The sequence below is a fragment of the Vanellus vanellus genome, assembly GCF_965231255.1.
Source record: "Vanellus vanellus genome assembly, chromosome: 8".
NCBI lineage: Eukaryota > Metazoa > Chordata > Aves > Charadriiformes > Charadriidae > Vanellus > Vanellus vanellus.
The window spans coordinates 12,471,314-12,493,998 of NC_138913.1; the positions used below are offsets into that span (position 1 = coordinate 12,471,314).

The window sequence follows — 22,685 nt, forward strand, 5'->3', positions numbered from 1 at the left end:
TGCAACTGTATGATACAAAGGTTTCTGAAAATGACAGGATAAGAGGAAGAAGGGAATAAGCAGGAAAGAAGCATGGGTTGCAGAGCCACAATCAAGTGTCAACTCAGGAAGTTTTTGTTAAGTTTTATCCAGAGCACAGCAAAATGCCATGACATTCTGTGGCATCTTATAGAATCTTGATTTTTCCTTCTGTGCCAAAAAAGCTGAAGAGCTCTATTTTCTGAAAATTTCCTGCTTAATCTGTTATGAAGCTCAAGTAGCTCAGGATTCACTGACAGTTATTTTAAAAATCCTGACTCAAAGTAATACACCACAGTCTACAAATAGGAGAAAGCAAATGCTCTCAGAAGCAGAATAAGGGACAGGGGGTAAGAACAGAAAAATCAGTAATAAAGTCCTGTGGAAAACTTACCAGACCATGTCTCCTAAGACTGTGAGATCTAATCAAGAACACTGATGTTGAAAAAAATGCTTTGCATTCTTTAACATTTTTCACCAGACAATCCGGAAGCAATTTACCAAAGTTGGTGCAATTCCCATTATACAGATGGGGAAACTGAGGCACAAACTGACAATGCAGTTTTCTCAGTACTACATCACTCGTCAGCAGACTATGGCATGCACCCTAACCTGAGTCCCTTGCTCTAGCCCACGGACAGCACTTCCTCCCTTGTAAAAGCATTATATCTGCTAAATATGACACAGCAAATACAAATGTGAATTATGTCACAGATGGTCATGTGGGTGCACCAATGTGTTTACACATCGTATTTGTCACCTCTGTCCCATCAGTGGGAAAGAAAGCACTTCATACACACAGTCTTGACAAAAACCAAAATCCTTTCCCAAGCACCAGAGTGATGGAGGGAGGAAGCAGCAACACTATCCTTCAGCTAGAGAAAAAAGACCCAGCGATAGAACATACAGAGCGTTAGCATTAGAGTACAGTAAAACACCACAAAGCCCCAGAGCTGAATGGAAAGGGACACAAGACTGGATTCTTCTGAATCTGTCCCCAGGGAAAGAAGAGTCTCAACTGTTCTTTTAACGCTGAGGTTTAGCTGAAGAATGTCAGAAGGGGAACAAAGATTGTCCTGTCCAGAGTGTGTGAGCAGGAAGGGAAAACAGACAGAAAAAAAAAGGTCAGTCAGTTAGCCATAGCAACATCCACGAAGCAGTCAGTCATCAGACATCTCAGATACAACCTACATGTTCGAGAAGAGTATCGCAGCTGGTTAATTCTCACAAAGGAATCTGTAAGACTCCCATTGCAAAGAACTCACTTATTGCAAGTATTTAGTGTTCAGTGAGGTGCCTGTCACCTGTACAGCTTTAACATGTAACTATTCTTTGTTGTTAACAACATAGCAGTTCACACATGCCTTAGTGAAAACCAATTTTCTCCAGGGGAAATGAAGCGGCTACAGGTTTCTGAGATGCTGCTGGTACTGAGTACTCATCAAAGCTAAGTCCCCACACGTACCTTAGTTAAGGAAAACAGTAGGACAAGGGATTATTTATGTGTAAACCATGCTTGAATGCAGCATCCTGCAGAAATATCTATTACTAATTAGAGCCCAAGTGTTCTGTAACTATTCCCACTGTGTATCTTTTCCCTCCCTTTCATGCAGGTAACTGTTGTGGATCAGTGAAATCTAGACGCACATAGCAATCTGTTCAACTGTCGGTTTCTTTTGATGCAAGGGCTTTAACTAGCAAAGTCCTATAGAAATAGCTGCTCTACTGTGGTGCCTGTAATGAGCATTTTCTAAAGGTAGCCTTCCTCTTAGAAGGTAAGTATTTCTACATAGATCCATACTTCCAGAAAGCCTTTTATTTTTGTAATTAGAATTTAAATGAAAGGAAATACCTGCAGGCATCTTTTCAAGAAAAATGTATTAGGCTGCTACGCCATTCTTGAATACAGATATCTTATGTTCACATCTCAGTAGGTATGTAATGTAGACATGTGAAAGCAACTTTAGAGTTCAGATAGGGGTATTTCAGTAAGTTTCCCCAGAGACACTCTCCTTGAACTCTTTCACATTAAAGCAAGAAATATGAGAAAGCCAGGAGGGTCCTAGACAGTAGCTGTAGCAGATGTAGTAGACTGGGTCTATAGGGGACTTTTTCTTGAGTGGCTTTTTTGTTTGTTTGTTTTTAAATGTGTGTCATTTCTGCTATGTACTGCAATCCCATAAAAATGACATCTTCGTATTGGAGGGAGTTATAAATAGGGAAGCTGGTATGGAATTGAACAATTTTGCTCCAGACAAATTTATATTGTGCAGTTCTGCTGGGAGTAAAAGTCTGAAGTTTCTTAGAGGACCAAAATAGTGCAGGCTCTCAAACTACTAACCATCACTTGCAACTTCCTACCATGTTCCAGCACAATTCACCACTGAGTCATGTGAAATTGCCAGGCAGCTCAATAAATATGCTATCCTAAATGCCCAATGGCTCAAATGCCTGCAAGTGAAGCTATCTGAAAACACTAGAAAGTACTGCATGACTGACTTGAGAACACTGCTTTTAGAAATAGCTGGGAAACGAGTCACTGGGTCTACTTTTCACCTTCGCAATACATAAGAAAGAAAACAGCACCTACAACAGAAACACTAATGCTTAGCAGTATAAGAAACCAAATCAATTAATACACTAGAAGAAAAATTAAGAAAAACACAACATAACGAAACTATTTTTACTGAGACAACTGTTGAATAAGACAAAGTGGAAAGGACAGGACAGCATAAAGCAGGATAACTGGACTCGGATTATTCTATATGTTCCCATCTCCTAGATCTTCCAAGTTTCAGAAGGAGACAAGGAATACCAGAAGATAGACTTCTACCACTGGTACATAACAACAGAATTAGGATCTATGCAAAGATAGCTACCATCAGAGAAAGGTCAATAATACTGCTACTTGTTGGAAAGACAGTAAAGACATTCATGCAAGAGAATTATTCTGAAGGAACATGAAAACCTTTGGGAGAAAAATAACACATGCAAAACATCTTCCAAATTTTATCCCACTTCTAAGCTGTCAAATATTTCAACTAGAGAAAATGTAATTGTTTTTATAGAAATACCTTGCAATTCTAAAGGCAGACTTGAACTGCATCAGCTATTATGAATCTGAGGCACAGCAGTAAGTGAATCAGACCTCTGATAAACTATATCTGACTTCAATTTGCTCTGGAAGACAATACAAGCTAAGTCTGATCTCTACTGCAAGACATAGCTTATACCTGAACCTTCTAAACTTTTAATCATTTTGTTTTCATCAAATCTTTCAAAGGTTTTATTTTCTGAAGCATCATACAAAACTGCACCTGAAACATTACATCAGGATAGTAGAAATACATACCTGAGGCACTCCAATCCTTCTGCAAGCTTCCAAGAAATTCTCCACATTTCGTCTGCATTTTGCCATTGTAAGTTTAGGCTGCAAAGAAGCAAAGGAGAGAGACAGTGTTCTCAATTGGCAGGGTTTTAAAAGATCTTTATTTTTTATTTAAATAAAACTCTTAATAAATCTCTTTGCCAAAAAACATACCGCACTGACATAAGCTTGTCTAATTCAAAGCAGGCTCTGATGAAGTTTGCTTCTCTTTAGAAAAGCAAGCCCAAATTTCAAAGCTATTTTATGAAAAGCTGATTTATGAATGCTCAATGTTTTTCAATTTTAAGCTGTGCAATATTTATATACAAGGTGTTATATAAAACTGGCTAACACTTTTAGTGACTACGGTAATAATTTCAAAAATATTTTTTGAATGAAACACACATGCATAGCTTCCACGCTGTGATTTCAGAGCAATTTCATGATATGAAGCAATCTGAAGTCTGTTCTGGATTACTACAATACAAAAATACATAAATATCAAACCATATTTCAATTAACAAAGTGAGAAAGAAAATGAAGGCTAGATGAAACCAGAAAACAATGAAAGAAAAGTAGAATTGAAGCTTGCTACTTGTAAGCCTCTTGTAGATGCGGTTGATGTAGCTGTTTGAATTGTACTCACTGGCATTTTTCCAAGCAAACTTTTTTGTACCGTTACCTTTCACACCTCTACGCAGACATACCACGGCACAGGCTCTGTTTTATTTCTATTCTTGAAGCTTATTCTTTTCTGGTTAAAGAGACACAAGCTTCCTGCTCCTTTGACCAAGCTACCCACACTCTACATAGCAGCAGGCAGAGGCCTCTGTGGGTTCAATACTTTTTCTAAGTGGTGGGGCTTCTGCTCTGTCCCCTCAACATGCCTTATTTCCCCACCAAGAAAGCAGGTTGAAGGTTAGCGCTGACTTCCGTCTCCCGAAGGACGAAAGGAATACAAAGATCACATTGTAACTGAGGAATGACATGATGCCTCTTCTGCTCCTGGAGCCATGCAGCTAAAGGCTGCCTCTTCCTTGGGATTTATATGAGAAAGCCATGATTTAATTCCTAACACAGACTATTCAACAGCACATAAAACCAGGCCATTGAAAAGATATTCTCAATGACGCAAGTCTTCTGAATAGCAGCTGTATGCCTTTTCTCTTAATGATTCCACAATCTGCCTAAAATGTTGGCATGTCCAGTTCAATCGCCCTCAAAATAACGAAGACATCTACTTGTTCACATTAAGTCCAAGAGAAAGGAACCACAATGATATAGTAGGCAGCCCTGTAAGTGCCTGTTCAAATTCCAATCAACACAAAGACTGACTCCAAAACAAGGAAAAGCAAACACAACATGCATGTTTCAACTTCTTCCCCCAGGAAGAATTTTTTCCTTATTCATACAATTTAAAGGTGCATAACAAGCAATGTGCCTGTCCATACTACTTTTCAGTAGCTGACCCTAAATATTTTCACTGAGCTTTCTGACTTCCACAAATATAGATTAGGTAAATAATCTGTCATTATTTCACAATTCTTGACTTTTCTCTAATTCTGTGCTTTCCCTACATGATAAACAGTAATGCACCCAGAAATAGACCATCTTCGTTGCTTTCCAGAAACACTGCAGTTAGGCAGGGTAGGAGAAACAACTTCAGAAATTTTCAGTCTTCTCTGTGCGCTTCCTTCCTTCCTCTGAACAGTCCCCAGATACAACAACCTTCTTTCCTGTTATCACAAAGGTATGACTGGATTTGTTTTGTTCCAGGAGATGCTGTTCTCCAAGTAGCTTGAGTGTGCTCTGCTAAAATTCCTAAGCAGAGGAGTTTGTAGTGCTGTAAAGTGGACACAGGAATCAACCTAGCGTCTCTGCGTGTTTTCACTGCCTTGTGTAGTGCGATCCTAAATGTTGTAGATTATGTATTTCCCTACTATCTGTTTTCCTGAACTTCTTGGACCTTTTGATCTATCTTCTTGTACCTTTTTTGATCTGTTTCAGTTTTCATGCTGAACTGTCTGATTTCACTAGCTTTCAAGTCAACATTTCAAGGGAGAACTTGAAAATGTTAACGTTTGCTTACAATCTACGTTAGAAGTAACTTCATGTAAATGTAACAAAACCAAATATAATTTATTTTCATGAAACTATAGACCCTTTTTAGACAGAACAAATGGTTATTTTTTGCCACATACGTTCACAGAGGAGAATGCTGAATTTAGAACTTGTCTGGATTACAGAACTTTGCAGGACGTTATTTTTGACACCTATAAAATACTATCATTATTAAATACTTACAACAGCAGGTGAGGGGACGTGAATGCTGGGAACAGATCGTGGACGCACATGATTAGCTAAATGGCACAGAACAACACCATCAGTGAGAGCTGCTCCAAGATCACTGGGCAATGACACTTTCAACCGTGATTCTATATTCTGTAGAAAAGTGAACACGGACACACAAAAAGTAAGATCTGGTTTCCTCCAACTGTTTCATTCTGCAGAACATTTTATATGAGGCAGAACTGCCTGCATTACAACTCTCTGCCCAGCCTTGTGACATTTCTAAACAGCTTTCTGAGTAACACCAAGAGAGGCTCTGTGCACTACTGTGGCCCAGAGCTGACCAGAATCTGGGAGCAATCGAGTTCAACGAGAAACAGTTTTCATTGTACAGCACAGGGGACTCAAGCAACCATTATTCAAAAATAATGGAAGCCAGGGTCTAGGAACAGTATTCCTAACCTATGTATTCTCAGAGAATGGTTGTGCCAAAGGAAGTGAAAATAATTGTCTTTGTGGGTCAGAGGACAACATAGTTAACAAAAGTCAAGACAACATTTTTGCCTGTAAAATAAAGCCTGAACTACTTGGCATAAATATTTTTTAAAAAATGAGGTAGTTAGCATTTTTGTAAGGGACTGAATAAAAATTCAATTCAGGCGTTTAATCTTATTTCAAATACTGTGTGAATTTCACTGAGTTGTTATTCTGTATCTAAATTTTTCTTAAGCATTAAAAAAAAAAAAAGGAGATTTAAGCTTACCTGGAAAGCAGAACAAGAGACAGACTACACACAAAACATTCTAAGATAACAAAAGAAAGGGTCTGCAAACAGCAGAAAGTTTTGCTTTGTTTTATTTCAGGTAACTTCTCCTTTTAGAGAAAGGAGAATGTCCTTACTTTAAAATTTACAAAGAGAAGCAACTCTGTCTGTCCATCTGGGACATTTATGTCTTTTAAAATCAGCTTTAATGAGTAGGAATTCTTATTTTTTGAGACAGTTCAAACAATTAATTAGAAAACCTCAAGGAATCCTTTCATGCTCTCCAGAATCAAGTCTGGGGCAAAGCAAGGCAGCACCTTAATGCCATGTGGCCTTGTCAATATTCATGTGTACTGTCATTGTACCTGGGCACAACCCAGGAATGTTGTGGCCCTGAACAGACAAAAAGTGCAAGTATACGGAATATTTGTCCCTCAGATGTTCTGCCCTTAACTAAGGATAAGGCAAGAATCAATAGACAGATCCAGAGCAACGCTGTCTGCATGACTGGCAGGAGTCTCTGCACTCCATCTGCTTTTCTGGGGGCTTTACAGCAAAGAGGACTTTTAAAAGAGAGAATAAAAGGAAGACAGTGAGGCAACTTCCCAGGCAGTTTCTTAGAAGTGTGAAGGCTGATAAGGAAGAAAGAAAGCACACATTCCTTTTAAAAGCAGAGATCACTGGACACTCAGAAGCAGAAGACAGCACAGTTTATTTTACAGAATTTGAGGCTGACTTTATCCACCGCAAAACCCAAAGGGAACACCACTGCATCCGTCTGAAAGAACCAGACTACACCATTTAATTTATATATTTTATATATATATTAAATATATACCATTTAATTTTGATCAGCTGTGCACCATACTGGTTCAGTGAAACTGGTCCTAAACACAAGGACAGATCTAGCAGGGTGCACACAATGCATTTACGAAGATGTCCACTTACTGGCTCCTGGCAGCACTTACCTTCCGCAGCTGCTCTATTAGCTCCAGCTCCTCCTCTCGCTGTTTGGAGTTTTGTCGTACTCTGGGGTCTGCAGAATCATTAGCAGGAGACAAGGCACGGGTAGAAGATGAAGTAACAACTAAAAAAGCAGCAGGAAGGAAAGAAAATCACTAAGCATAGTTTGGCTGACTGTCCTTCACTGCTGGACTATAGGTGCACACACAAGGTTCCAGAATGGGTACAGTGCATTCCTTTTCACAAATCTGTTTCTTTCATTTGACTATCAATCAAGCAAATGGCCTACTAATCTAAATGAGGTGTTCTATAACACGTTTTCCTTTCTGTTTAAATTCTCTTCTGTCTGTTGGCTAATAACCATTCACAAAAGGAGGACAAAGTTTTGCCGGGTGAAGTATGTGGAAACAGTTCAGTCTTTCTACAGAAATCGCAATTTTGTTACATGTGACTGTGCAATGCAAAATGTATCAAGCTGCCTTCATCAGTTGTTGAAGGCTTTTGTGGCATTTCCGTGGTATCTTTTTAGGTCTAAGCACAGACCAGGAAGAACAAATTTGCACATTTCCACAAATATGACAAAAGACAGCTCTAAATAAAAAATTGCTTATTCACAAAGTATTTAATGCCATGTGTTTATAAATGGAACTCTAAAAGTAGTTTGATGATAATGACCTGAAGTAACAAAATGGTGCAAAACCTAGGTAATTCAGATGTTAATATACCGTAGCAAAACTAGCTAATTTCTGAGCTATATAACCTACCTTTGTTTGCTTCATCCCTGACAGCTGCTCGGAAAAGGAAACTCTCAGGTCGCTGGGAAGGGTTTCTATAGGAAGGCGGGGCTGCATGACCAGGATATGGAGGGGAAAGGTGCACTAAACAAATGTGGAAAGGCACAGGAAAGGAAAGGAGGAAGAAGGAAATGGTTAGAGTTTAAATAGGAAATGGGTTCAGCAATGTGGTAATTAAAAAGAACAAAACAAAAATTCTAATATAATAATGACAAAATAAATTACAGCCATGCATGGTAAAAGCGCAGAGCAGGAAAAGGCACTTCCAAGGACACTTGCATGCAAAGCACATTCCACATACCAATTCCAACAACTGTTCTAACTGTTGCTGAATGCATCTGTGTGCCAAAGCCTGTATGAAGGCCTAAAACAGCCAAACCCTATGCTCTGCCTGAGGACATGCTTCACTCCTGTTGTCTCTTCCCTAGTGTGTTTCTAAGAAGACCCAAATAACTGGGTAAATTCTAAAAACACGGCAGCGCCACATACAGAAATGGGAACACACGCTCCCTACTCTTCATAGTACAAATAAGCAAGCAGGCATTTTGATTTTATTTCTCAGAAATTTTTCTTCCTTTCCCTGTTACCTGTCTGAGTGTTAGGTGAGCCAGGGGAGATGGTAGATCTGTCATCACTCTGTGGACAAAAAAGCAGAAGAGTATAAATGTCCTAATCTGCAAAAGCTGTGATTACATTTTAATTTGCTGTGCTTTAAAAAAAGGCTCCATCCATCTAAATGTGTTTCAGAAAAAAACCACAAATATGAAAAAACACAGTATGTTGTTCCCCAAGTCTCATGTCTGCAGAAAGTGACAAAGTTTTTTCTTTTGCACAAATGACATAATTCCTTTTTTTCTGAGGAAAAAGAATGATGAAACAGCACTGACTGTGCAATGACAGATCTTTGTTTACTCTTCCTTCCAACCAAAACTTCCAAAGTATTCTTTGCAAAGGGGACACAGAAAAACAGAGAATTAAATAACAAGCAGAACTTGTATTACAGCAGCACCCATAAGGATACACCTCTTCGACATCTTTGCTAATGCAAAACTGCTATTTACTGAACATCACTCTCCCTAGTGAAACACATTGTGATTTTATTACAGTGCTTACACAAACGATTTCTTTTGATGAACACATTCAGAATAGCAGTATCCACAGAAGAGAAAGAAATATAGGATATCTGTATTCAGTTGTGAAAGTAAGCTGGTAAAGAATACAACAAAAGTACTTTTGATGAACTCAACTTGGTCAAGAGAAAAATCATAAAAAGTAACATCAAAGAAAACCCAGAACCCCTCGGCGCAGAGACTGGTTACCATGTTTTGATAGCTTAGGCCTCCTGCAGACACAGCCTAAAGCTAAGATGAGGTAATATCTACTACAGTTTAATCAGGTAAATCGGATTCATACCCTACCTGAACTTTTGATTAGAAGCTGACAGACTAACACCTGTTTTAAACAGATGTGTGGATCCAAGAGTTTTTTCTTGGCTTTACTGGTGAATGATAATAGCAAGAGATACCTTGACAGGACTGAAGGTAGAGGCATTAGGCAGGACAGTAGCACAGCTTTCTTGATTCAACCCTGAGAGTGACTGAACGTAGAGAGAAAGAAAAGGCAGTAGCAGTGTTAGCAAACGGCTGATAGGTCATGCACAAAGGTGGAACGCAGTAGGCAAGTTAAAAAGGAAGAGGTGATCATGATCACATTCTCAGAAACACTCAACAGGCAACAGATACGTACTTGCTGAACTACAATTAAAGGCCTCCCTACCCTCCTGAACTTTCTGGCTAATAAGCTTGGGAGGTGCAATGTTTCTTTTACACACAACACAGTGACATCAAAAGCAGAACTAAGAACAATAATTGAGGTGAAAACTTCTTTAGTAACACCTAACGTAACACCTATGCCATCAGACAAATGGACATTGTACCCTACAACAGTTCATTCTGAGCTACTATTCGAAACAGCTTGCTTTTTAATGTTTCAAGTATGTTATGCATTTTTAATAAGTTATTTTGCTATCACCTTTGTAAAAATCAGAGAAACCCATATCTAAGAGGCTCAAGAATACACACTTTCTATCTGCCACAAACACCTAATGCCGATCCTTATGAATTACACACAAAGTAAATAACATTCCAAGGGTGGAATCTAGCTCTCAGGGAAGACGTCAGTGTGAAGATTCACAGTGTAGTCACAAATAAAGTGCAACCAAATTTCAATTATAACCAACATTAAACCCAACAAAATAAAAAATAATTTCATTTTTCCAGAATGAGAGCTCCAACGTGCCAATCTAGAAGGCCAAATTCTGTGTCTTATTGAAAGCACAACCAAAATGTTAACACTTGAGGACTGAACAGCTCAAGAACGAAACTATATGTTCTGAAACAGCATTCAAATAGCAAAGTGGCAGTTCAGCATAGGAAAAGAACACCAAATGACACCTAGAAACTCTACAGATGTGACCAACACACTTGGGAGTGTTAATATTTTAAGCAATTCACAGCTATTCTGCCACTTCAGAACAGTACAGCCAGGAAGGACTAGAAGGAGAGGTTATACTTTGGGCAAGCCTTAAACGCAAACATCTTTATGCCCTATGCAGACTTAACAGCTGATCCTCAAAACAGCCTCTTTCTCCACAGCAATGTAGAGCAAAAATTGAGGGTTTCTTTTTTTTTTTTTTTTTTTTAAAAGAGTTTCAAAATATCAGTTGACCTAGGGAAAACATTAGTTACTATATGAGAACAGTAAAACAAACCAGAAGTAGGTGGTCTGTAACATTAACATGTTTATTCCTGTATGAAAAGAGCAACAGAACCTTGACACAGACTAACAAGAAGTCATCAGAATCCACGTACCCAGCAGCGAGCGAAGGGAGGGGGAACACGGCACACCACAGGGTAGGACAATCACAACAGCAACACACTGCATGCTCTTCACCTGTTTGCGAGTCCCTGGCCTTCTTTTAATGGTATTGGTGTTATTGTCAATCTCAAACACAAAGAGAGGCTCAAAGCCATTCTGTCAAGGACAGCAAGGAAAGAAAGAGAGGGGAGAAAGGAAGAAGTGAGAAAGAACAACTGTAAGAAAAGGTAGCCGCAATACAAAAGGAACCAGGATGTTGCAATTCTGACTTAAAACACTCTACTGCACATGCCGCTCTTGGCCTCTAGGTCTAGCACTGAAGTCAGAGAAGTCTCCCTGAGCCAGAAACAACTGTAGATACAGGCACTGCCAAAGCAGAGCCCAGCCAGAACTCCGCACTAACCAAATAAGGATATTTTAAGGGAATTTGATTATTAAACATTCGAATACACAAATGGATGCCAATGGTCTGAGAGAAAACTCCACAGTACAAGTTAGCATAGTTCAAGTCCTGCTTACTTTACCCATACCATTATTACTTGTAACACACTGATGCCTAAAAGCCTTAACTTAAAATGTTTCAGAGATCCCATGTGCTGACAGTAACATGATGGCCTCAGACCATGTTTGAGACCACAAGACGAAAACACAACACGATGAAGGGAGCACAAGGCAGCAATGACTCAAAGGTTATGAAAGGAAGAGCTCACACCAGCTGCCTGATGCTTATCAAGTATTTCACAGGCTTCACAACAGAGAAATTGAGCAGCAGTTTGAGAGGATGTTTTAGGGTTTTTTTCCTTCCATAGTACTCACCTTGACAGTTTTGGAGAAAACAAGATGATAGTTGGGGAAAAATGAGATTCAGAAGCAATCAAGGCTGAAATCATTAGCCAAGTCTGAAGCCTTAATACTATCTCCACAAGTAATCTCAATTGTAAGGAATGGGACTACCCTTGTGAGAGAAGCAAGCAGGATATGACTAATATAAAACTTTGAGGTATACAGCACATTTTCTCAGAGGGGCCAGTGACTAAGTTTCTTCAGCAACATTTTAGTTAGTCTGGCTATTACAGGTCAACAAAAAGAAATTCACCAGTGTGCAATGAAGTACTAAAGCCTAACTCCACTTCGCTTCTGATCACAGACGTGTAGAAGAATCATACAAGTAAATGGAACTATCAATGTTCATAGAAAGAATGGGTAGTTATTTCGTGAGTTCAAACAGACTGTCCTGAAATTGTTTACTAACAGAAGGAAACAGTCAGAGTAACCTGTGCAATGTGAATATATTTTAAGTAGTGATAAAAGACAACAAGGAGAAGACTGAAAGGAACATGATGTAAGATTTAAAAAAAAGGAGATTAACAACTTAAATTTCAGTCTTCAGAAAATTTTTGTTAAAGCAGTAACAATACCGGAAGAGGGAAGTAGTAAAATAAAAGAAAGCTCACTTGCCTTCCAACTACATATTAGACTTATTACTTCTTTAATCTTTTCCTTACATCTGAGCTGAAAACATTATTTGGAGCAAAAGAAAACTCAGTTTAGAGAGCTCTGATTTAATGAGGGAAAATCCTGAACAAAAGACCTTTTACTATACCTCTGTGTAATTATTCACCTCTTTTGCCACAAAGCGTTATTCCCACACCATAAAGCTAGAACAATCAGTGGAAAATCTAGCAGAACTTTTTTTTTTTAAATTGTTTGAATTTTTTTTTAAACTAGCCTATCTCCAAGTTTCACTGTTCAAAAGTTTTGTAAGGTAAAGTTTACACTATTGCATGCAGTGTTTATGTAGAGAGAGAAAAAGAATGGAGAGGAAAGTATGTAAATAGAAAATGTGTACTGAAAACTGCTATTACTGAATAGAATTTTGATATGAAATGCCTCTATACTTTTCTGAGGATGTATTTTTTCCTCCACCAATTAGACCTAGTTAAATTTGAAATTCATAAGGACAAGGAAAATGCCAAATGAAATGCAACAGAGTAGAAAAAGGTAAAAGTAATTTCAACTCTTATGACTGACTTTTTTTTTTTTTTTAAAGCAAACTAATGAACATTTCCTTGTTGTTACCATAAAAAATACATTTGTGGAAACAAAAATGCTACAAATTAAAGAGCTAGCATGGGCTTAATGTTCCACTTACAATAATTGCCAGAAACAGCTGCCCTGGCATATGTCATCATTAGACACAGTGTGTATTTCCACTACAAAACAGAGCTGCAGAACATCCTTCAGTAGTTCAGAAAATCCAGTATTTTATATACTACTATAGTTTAGTGTTGCTGAAAAGAGCAAAGAATCAAGACAAATGAACAGAGAAATGATTGCTTTCAAACCTAGTTCAATCTTTCCCTACCAGCCTGTCCACATTTTTGTGAAGCACATGGATGTAACTTGGTTAAAGACACAAAGGAAACAAAAGTCATGGGATCACACAATCAAATAGAAATGGGGTCCTTAAAGATATCTTTAAAATACATTCCAAAGATGAATTCACTGACAACGGAGTATCAACACTTAACCCAAACCACTGCTATTCTCCTGTTTCTTATTATTTAAATATGAAAGCACATTTTAATATGCTAATTGATCGTGATTTCTCTAAACAGGCACATGCATGATCACTAAATCTGTGTTATTATAAGCTTTCTTTGTCTCCCACACAGTGCTAGTCATGTGAAAGCAGGAAATCCAAAAAGTCTGAATAAAGAGACAGTAAATATCTTGACCAACACATTCTGGAGAGAGATATTCTGACCAAGCGCACTGCCTAAAGAACATTTAGGCAGATAGTGGAAGCACATGAATTAAGAAAATGAATCCCAGGCATGCAGTCATGCAACAACAAGCAAATTGGGTGTATTTTTCTTCTATAGACATGGATTATGGCATTAATTATATTCTTTAATTATGCTACATCACTAAGATGCCATAGAGGAAGAAATAGCATAAAACATGAATTACGTACATAAATGTTTTCAGTTTTGCTAAGTGTTCAAAATAGATTATTTTTAAGACATCTTCATCAATAAACAATAAAAGGGTACGAGGAACATTTAATGATTTGTAGCATTGATATGTAGGGCAGTTTTTCCCTGTGCTATGCTATGGTTACCAAGATACTATTTCTAACCACAATGTGCAGGATGCAGACAACTTAAGTAGAAGGCTGTACTCAAAGCATTAAAATTGCTTACTTGACACTGAAGAGCACATCAATTAGGAAGCAAGCTAAACAGAGAAGACATCAAACCAGAACAACTATAGGTGAATTTTTCATTTTAGAAGCTGTTCTTTACTATCAGTGATTTTCTTCTGCTCTCAGCAAAGGATAAGTATAAATTATTTTGTGGAAAAACATCACTATGTTATTAACAAATGGCTGACAATACAAGCATCAACATAGTCATAATACTAAAGTTCATAGCTAAGCTTCTTTTCAGAGAAGGTGGTCATGTTTTATGCTATTTAGATTAGCTCTAAAATAGTTGGTCTAATCTGAGACAATCATAACACGTTGTTATTTCTATGCTCTAGAATCTGCCACACAAAAAGGCCGTTACGTGCAGGATCTTACCACTAACAAGGCACTATCATCAGTATGCTGAGACCTTCTGGATGGAAAGGGACACTGGGAGGTGGGAGAGATGGAGTAATGTCAGAAACACACAGAATGGCAGAAACACACGGTATGTGAACAGATAGACATTTTGGAACACATACTGCTTGTTTATAGCATTGCGAGGCTTTTTAAAAAAATCCATAAAGTATATGTAACTCAGTAGAAACATATATAGCCACGTGACCCATGAATTATAGTGTACTCGTATTACTTAAGGAATCAATTCTTCGACTTTCTGTGTTGTCTCAAGCAAATACAGGCAACTATTTATTCACAGTTCTTACTGTGGTAGAACAAAGGAGCCTTTAAAAGAATAAATTAAGAACAGAAGAACATTAAGAAGGAAAAGGAGCAAAAACTATTTAAACTACTCCATGTTTCGGTAATTTTCTAACAAAAAAGAGTTAGTTGGAAAATGCTGTTAAAGAACTATTTATATTCATTATATTATTAAAAGTTTTGATCTACTTAACACTGCCAAGTAAATTATCTTTCTCTGGAGGAAAGTGGAGATAGCAAGCAGTGGGAGCTATCACTGCAGAAATCTGACGCAGAGGATGAACATTGCTCAGCTCTGTATATTCTATAAGACTGAGCCTTGCATGATTTGTGTTCCCTACTGACTTACTGGTTTTGATTCTAAAACTACACTAGAATAAAACTGTATTTATTTATTTTTCTGATAGCCCTCAAAATTCTAATGATTAATCTTTCTGAGGTAACTGGTGATCTAATGATAGGAAACTGGGAGAAAACAGATCAACTAAGGATGACTGCAACACAATAACTTGTCTGAATACTCCCGTTAGAAAGTAAACTGTACTGCTCACAAGGAGCATCTTAAAATGGAGTATGAAATGTATTTTCTGTATAGAACATAAAAAACATACAATAAAACAGCACACTCGGACAGACAATATACATGAACAGAACGAAATATTAGACTGGTCCCATAAGCCAAAAAACCCCAACCCAAGGCTTAAGAAGTCTGAAAAAACTATGCTATAACCCAGTCCTGAAGAGTTCTCCACAATCAGGAAAATATCTCTGATGGAGGGAGCTAAGATTTCAGGTGCTGACATCCCTAGTAATATTCTTATTGGACTCTTACCTCACTATCCAGAGGACTTTGCTTCTGAGGACTTAAGGATGCCTTTTGCTATAGAGAAAAAGGAAAAATGAAAGACCAATTTAAGAGAACGTGACAGAGAAACTAAAACTCAGAAGAAACCAGCATAACTTAGAAGTGTTTTAAAACACAAGAAGTCTTAGCTGTTAAATAAAACATGCATGGGGGAAATTTTAAGTTCCCAGTGAGCTGAAACTTAACTGACATTACTACAAAACCAGCCTTTATTCCATACAAAACCAAAAAACCCGAATTGTTTTTGTATATTAAAGATGCATAATAGACCCAAAATAAAACCCAAGGGGAGGAATTTAATTGCTGAGAATAAGGTGCTCAAGAATAACAAAGGCAATAGAAGAAAAAAAAACACCAAATGAAAACCCCCAAAAGGCTCATCAATGAATAAAATGCAGCCTAAATATCTGAAGTCTTTAACCGAAAGACTGAGCTGAATCTTTAATAAAAGCAGCTTTGCTAGAAAACATTGCCAGGGGCCTGAGATTAGTTGGTTCTAATGAAAAGCCTAGTTTAGAAAAAGGGTTTTAGCTGCCTGAAACTAACTTTATACATTACATAAATGCAATATAGAATTCTTTTCCTCTCTGCAAACCATCCTAAGCCCATAGCATTAACTGTAACATTTATTAAATTTGTGATGGTGAGATTTGGGTAGGTCACCCACAGCAGTAAACAGTACAACAAATTTAAGACTACTGGCATATAAACAAGTTTGAATGTTAAGCAACAGACTATTTCACTTTCTCTTTCACTGCAGTGAATATGAAGACCCAGTGCCCATGGAGTATCTGATGTACCATATATTTGCACCCATGCTTTGCCTGGAGGCAACTTATTTATGCATCACAAAAGACTAAAATAGATCAGGCAACATTATCTTCCTGTGTGTATGATTGCTTTCTTCTCTGCTAAATTTGTCTTCAAAATTAAATTACCTCTACATCTTCTCAAATAAAGACCCCTTCGTTCTTAATACCAATCCTGTCACATCTATGTAAATGAAAAATTGAATTAGGCAGACTACGTAAAACCAGAATTCTTTAAGACAACAACATTTTGAGTAAATCTTTTCTGTCTTTCTCCCCACTTCTCATTTTCTCTATGTTAAGCTGCAACATCAACACTGAAGGGAATTAAATGCTATTTGTCCATTTTCTTTATAAAGTGCCATGCACGCCCAAGAGTGAAACGTACAAGTATTAACGATCTTGGCAACTGATTTTCGTTAAGGGATTCAGAAAATACAAGGTATCAAGTAGGTACTAAAAGGAGATACCTTAACAAAGTCAAGCACAGCTTCTCTCTGGATCTGTTTTGTTCTCATCCTCTCCTCCTCATACTGAAGTGCTGCTAGCTGTGCCTCCCGACGGGTACGCTCTATGTGCCTGCGGTGCAGCTCAGGATCTATATTAGTCACCTGGAACAAAACAGTGCACCAGGCTGTAAAGACAGAACTACACAGGGTAAAACAGATGGGTTATGGAGAAACAGTCCATACCTTATAGCTAACATAAGTTTGGTTTTGCATCACCTTGAATACTGTGTTGAGTTTTGAGCCCCTCACTACATGAAAAAGATTGAGGTGCTGGAGCGTGTCCAAAGATTAGCAAAGAAGCTAGTGAAGGCTCTAGAGAGCAATTCCTGTGAGGAGCGGCTGAGGAAACAGGGGTTGTTTAGTCTGGAGAAAAGGAGGCTGAGGGGAGACCTTATCACTCTACAACTACTTGAAAGGAGGTTGTAGGAAGGTGGGGGGTTGGTTTCTTCTCCCAAGTAACAAGACAAGAGGAAACAGCCTGAAGTTGTGACAGGGGAGGTTTAGACTGGATATTAGGAAACATTTCTTCACTGAAAGGGTTACACCAAGCATTGGAACAGGCTGCCCAGGGAAATGGTTGAGTCACCATATCTGGAGGTATTTAAAAAACACAAAGATGTGGTGCTTAGGGACATGGTTTAGTGGTGGACTTGGCAGTGTTACGTTTATGGTTGGACTCAATGATCTTAAACGTCTTTTCCAACTTAAATGATTCTATGATAAGAATAAAACAGTAGAGTTACCTGACTGTGGTGACTTGATAGAGAGAGAAAGTAAGGTGAATCAGCCGTGGCCCTGACAAATGGAAGAACAGAGAATATACTTTTTGTCTTAAGTCCAAACAATTTCTCATACATGAGTTGTCAGCAACACACAAGTATCTCATGAAATCTAGAACAGTAACTGTTTACTAAGCTAAGCTGTTAAACCAGGGGCTGCAGTGACAATTTAATTCATTGTGTATGGCAGATTTTGTGCAATCATTTCTCTCTCCTCCAGAATTGCAATAAAATTCTTTTGCAGCTCAAGATGTATCAGTGGGATTGTATGTTTGGCCTATTACATTGAGATAACTAATACTTGATACCCATTCTCTAAAAGCTGGTTAAGTAATCAAGCTATGAACTTTTCAGATGATCCTCATTTAGAGGATCTGGTTACTATGGTTATTTAGGGGGGAAAATTTAAATAAAATCAGCAGTAGAAACAATACGTTTCTTTTCCCTACCTCTCTGTCCTGTCCACATAACTCCTTTGTACTTGGTGATGTTCTCTGTCCTGCATCAAATTTAGAGTTTCAGGTCTTCGTAATTCATCAGCATCCCTGTGGGTAAACACCAGGTGGAACAGGGATTGGCCACTAGTGCATATAAACTACTGTCAGATGAATTATCCTCTAAATTACAACAGTTTTGTAAGAGTAATTGCCTAGACAATTAACTTCAGATAACCACAAAGGTGAAACTTAGGATGACTAAAGAAATCATGTTGTGATACCAAGTCAGAACACAAACACTGCAGTTCATAATCAAATAAATATAACCTGCTTAATTAACAATGATTTAAAAATATACAAAGATAGAATCTCTCTCTTAAGACTATGTTCTGGTTATTGTAGCCCTTATTCTGCTCTGGAAAGAACAGAATTAGTTTCTAGCATCCTCTGATATTTTCAGAACAAATCTACTCACTTCACCAATCAAGTGATGATTTTCTGTCAGTATACAAGCCATCAAAGTGACAAGGGAAACAATAACCGATCTGTCTCTTATCCATCATATCCAAAATAAAAAAAAAATTTTGCAGCAAGTTCTTTGGTAGAAGACAGCTGCTAGCACTGAAAGAATTCCCAAGGTCCACAGCCTACAGCATGTTTCCTGCCACGTTCCTTCCTTGAAAGAAAGTAGATGGAAATTGAGTAGCTTACTCTTGACAGCCTAGACTCTGCACCCTGGACTCCTGAGGCAGCTATGGAATAGACAGACACTTACTGATGGATTTCCAAAAAATGTCAGTCATGATGCCTGTGTGTAGACTTACTACCTCTTCTACACAGAGAAGCTTAAGAGATGTGGAAGACCCGTACGCTACAGGTCTCCTCTGTTACTTAAATTAGCGCTGATGCACACGACAAATCCATTTCTGTGCTGTTTTCAACGGACATGACTGGTTTCAACCGAGTGCCAAGAAGCATATTCAGACCAGAGTACACACAGCTTTGCTGCATCAGAAATGCACCACAGTCTGGCCAGAGCCACAAACTGTATTTACTGAATTGAATCAACTGACGTAAGTACTCTTGAGATGAAGTCTGCATTACATCCAATTCTTAAGAGTTTTAAAGGCTTCAGCATGCTGAAGAAAAAAAAAGAGGCTGCCTGCCAAGGCATTTGCACAGAATTATTGTGGAAGCAGTTTATAGCTTGTGGCTGCCACAAATGAAATACTTGACTAATACAAGCTTAAAATATAAGAAATTACTCATTGAAATACAGCTGTTTTTACACAATTTTGAAGGCAATAACCATATGACCTGGTTTTAGTGCCTCATTAAGAATTTCACTCTGTTGCAGCATAATATGAAGAAGCTACAATTCATTTAGATTTTTGATTAACTACTTCCACATGAAGATCTGCTGCCATCCTTAAGTTAAATTCTGAAAACACTGGGCACCCTAGTGAACTACAATTTCCTTTATCATTAAAATCTGCCTATGTAAACTGCAGGTCTTCCCTAGCTAACTAGCCTTCTCTTATTTCCTTCAGGCATGTCATGGAATCCAGTGTTTTTAAGGTCTAGTTATTTCCATGTTGACCACAAATGTTCAAATAGAAAAATAAACAAACAAACAAATTAGTCTTTCAAACCGAGAGCACTCACTTTCTTTGGGGAGAACACATCAGACCGCTGTATTATTTTATGTCTTACCTGTAGACACTACATGATAACGAATGCTGATATATGCTGAAGGAGTTACTCTCCTTTATATCAGTACAGCTACTGTATCTGCACATTTCAAAATGCCTATTAAAATGTTGCCATAACTCTGGAAAAAATTTACACGCTGTTCTTGATTTAATTTTCTCTTGCAATACCATTTTAGAATGCCATTAAAAATTAATTTCTACTGACAGCATAAGTAATGACATACTTATGGCTAGCAGTTTGTTTTTGTTTGGTTTTTTTTTTTTTTTAGTATTCCTAGTACAATTGTGCTGCTTTTCTGCTAAGTCCTTGCACATTCACTTTCACTCCACGGAATACTGAAATGCATCAAAGGCATATTAAAGGTTCTATCAGTTTTGATCTTAGTTCCATTAGCAAGAAGCTATAAATTTGCTTGTCTTCTGTTCTTTTAACTAGACAGCCAAAAGTCTCTTCTCAAACCTAACCACCTCATTTATATCCTGTCTAACTCCAACCCATATTTTATGGATAAGCATTCCCTCCAATAACTCAAGTAATCATTAAAGAGTATGGTTATAATTCAAAAAGTCTACTTCATTAAACTAAGCAACCTGTTTTCAGCATTTACTCCCATTCTAACCTTTCTTCTCCTGATCTAAGTTCATGATTATGGCACAGAAAAGCGCATTTTCAATTAAACTAAACGCCTACAGTACTACAAGTACCAAGAGTCCACCAAGAATGTGACCTCATAGCACATCAGATACTCCATAGCAACTCTCTTTATGCTTCCCCTAAACCAGCAGTACATTTATCCTTCTGTTCTTTATGTAGTCTAAGTCAACTATTTAATCAAAGCACAAATTAAATCATGTAAAGCAGATATTAAATCAGTTTAAAAGTATATGCTTTAATTTGTCGATTTCTTTAACCAACCAATTTAAAGTTGAGCATTGGTCTAGAACAGCCAAGCCTTTTGGTCACTGCCATTATTAGAATATAAATTCCTAATCTGGAGCAATAACTTACAAATAAAGCGCCATGCACATATCTGGTGAAGCAACAGAAAACAATGTCATTTTCTAAACACATTCAGTAAACGAGTGCTCTGCATTCATCATGAAACTTTGGAGAAAATTACCGTTACCACATATTCTTACCTGTTTTGATGTGAATATCGTCTTGTATACTCTGTTTTCTGAAATTCTCTGATGGAGACAGGCTTTACTGGTGATCCCTAAGCAAAACAACACAGAAGACTATTAGCAACTTGTTCCGAATACTGCACATTAATGTCAAAGAATCTCTTCATAGAGCAACATTTGTAACTACTGGTATTCAAAATATCCGACAAAGAACCACAAAACACAACTCAGGGATGTTCACTTCCAACTAGGCAAGCTCACGTATTTTTTTTTTCTTACGATTTAAAGAAGCTTTAGTTTCAAGATTAAATATGCCTATCGATAAATTTAAGAGTTTAAAAACCTCCACTATGAAGAATCATGCAGAGAAATAAATTTAGGTAAGAAATAGTTAACATCACTTACAAGAAACGTAGAGTTAAGGTCCGAAGAATGCATAATACAAGTGTATAGCAATGCAGTTTGGACTCTCAGAAATACAGGATACAATACCTGATGCTCTCTTATAATGCCACAAAGACACAGAGGGAATAAGAAAGCAAAACATGGGATGAATGAGAACATCTTAGGCTTAATTTGAGCTATGAAATAATCTATCCCATTGGGAACAGAGACACACTGCCCTTGGCACTATTTTAAAATTTTTACTGATACCCATTAATGTAGGAAAATGGAAACTTTTCAAGATTAATTTGCAAATTTTCACTAATGCCTGCATGTATGTTGCTATATTGCATGCAGTTAGCCTTCCTAAGTAGTAGAGTATTTTGGATTGTCTTTATAGAGAAATTACTACTTCAGTTATAAGCAAACAGTTTAAGTTTAATTGTTGTGAACAGATAGATCCCTATGAATAGCTTTTTTGTTTTTCACTATCTATAGCAAAGAGCCTTTGGGTTGTATTGCCAATAGGTGACTTTACTCAGTTTTTCTCTTGTGTCTGTGCTTCAAGCGGCATCAGCTTTTGTGACTTGATATTGAATTTATGAGATTTGCAAAATGAATGCACTTTCAGATATCTGTGTCACTGATTTTAAACACAGTAAACAGTACTATAAAGTGGACAAAATATGGACCAGGCTCCTACTTGAATACTAAAGATCCATGTTCGGTTTTTGTGGTTTTTTTTTTTTGTTTTTTGTTTTGTTTTTTTTTTTCTTCTTCTTCTTTCTTTTTTTTCTTCTTTCCTCAAAGAGCAAATAAATACCTTTCTGCTTCAAAACACAAAAAACTTTGAAAGGATACATTTGAATCACAGCACAATAGGTACCACTTAAGCATGGCAAACACAAAGATTTTCTCAGACAGATTATTCATGTAGTATGTACAATAACCCACTGAACTGTGTAGCTGAGTACATAGGTATTAATTAAGACTGACAGAACACAGAAGGAAACATTATGTGGCTGAAAACCTGCTTCTATAGGTCCAATTTCTGAGGACACTTTCCAGAAGTGTTCCATCCAAA

At 37.5% G+C, this 22,685-nt stretch overlaps 1 protein-coding gene across 1 annotated transcript in view; it reads right to left on the reverse strand.

Moving 5' to 3' along the window:
• Positions 1-818: 818 nt before the first annotated feature.
• The window catches only part of LRCH3 (leucine rich repeats and calponin homology domain containing 3), a gene marked incomplete at its 5' end in the record, with an annotated part of 64,641 nt that continues 42,774 nt past the window's right edge, over positions 819-22,685 (reverse strand). The window contains 14 exons of the mRNA XM_082487221.1: positions 819-1,094; positions 3,371-3,448; positions 5,690-5,827; positions 7,406-7,524; positions 8,165-8,278; positions 8,782-8,830; positions 9,720-9,791; positions 11,147-11,227; positions 14,658-14,711; positions 15,814-15,861; positions 17,126-17,266; positions 17,908-17,959; positions 18,393-18,488; positions 21,233-21,309. Of these exons, the coding sequence (XP_082343347.1) occupies positions 894-1,094; positions 3,371-3,448; positions 5,690-5,827; positions 7,406-7,524; positions 8,165-8,278; positions 8,782-8,830; positions 9,720-9,791; positions 11,147-11,227; positions 14,658-14,711; positions 15,814-15,861; positions 17,126-17,266; positions 17,908-17,959; positions 18,393-18,488; positions 21,233-21,309 (1,320 nt within the window). The 3' untranslated portion in view covers positions 819-893. The remainder of the gene's footprint in view (positions 1,095-3,370; positions 3,449-5,689; positions 5,828-7,405; positions 7,525-8,164; positions 8,279-8,781; positions 8,831-9,719; positions 9,792-11,146; positions 11,228-14,657; positions 14,712-15,813; positions 15,862-17,125; positions 17,267-17,907; positions 17,960-18,392; positions 18,489-21,232; positions 21,310-22,685) is intronic.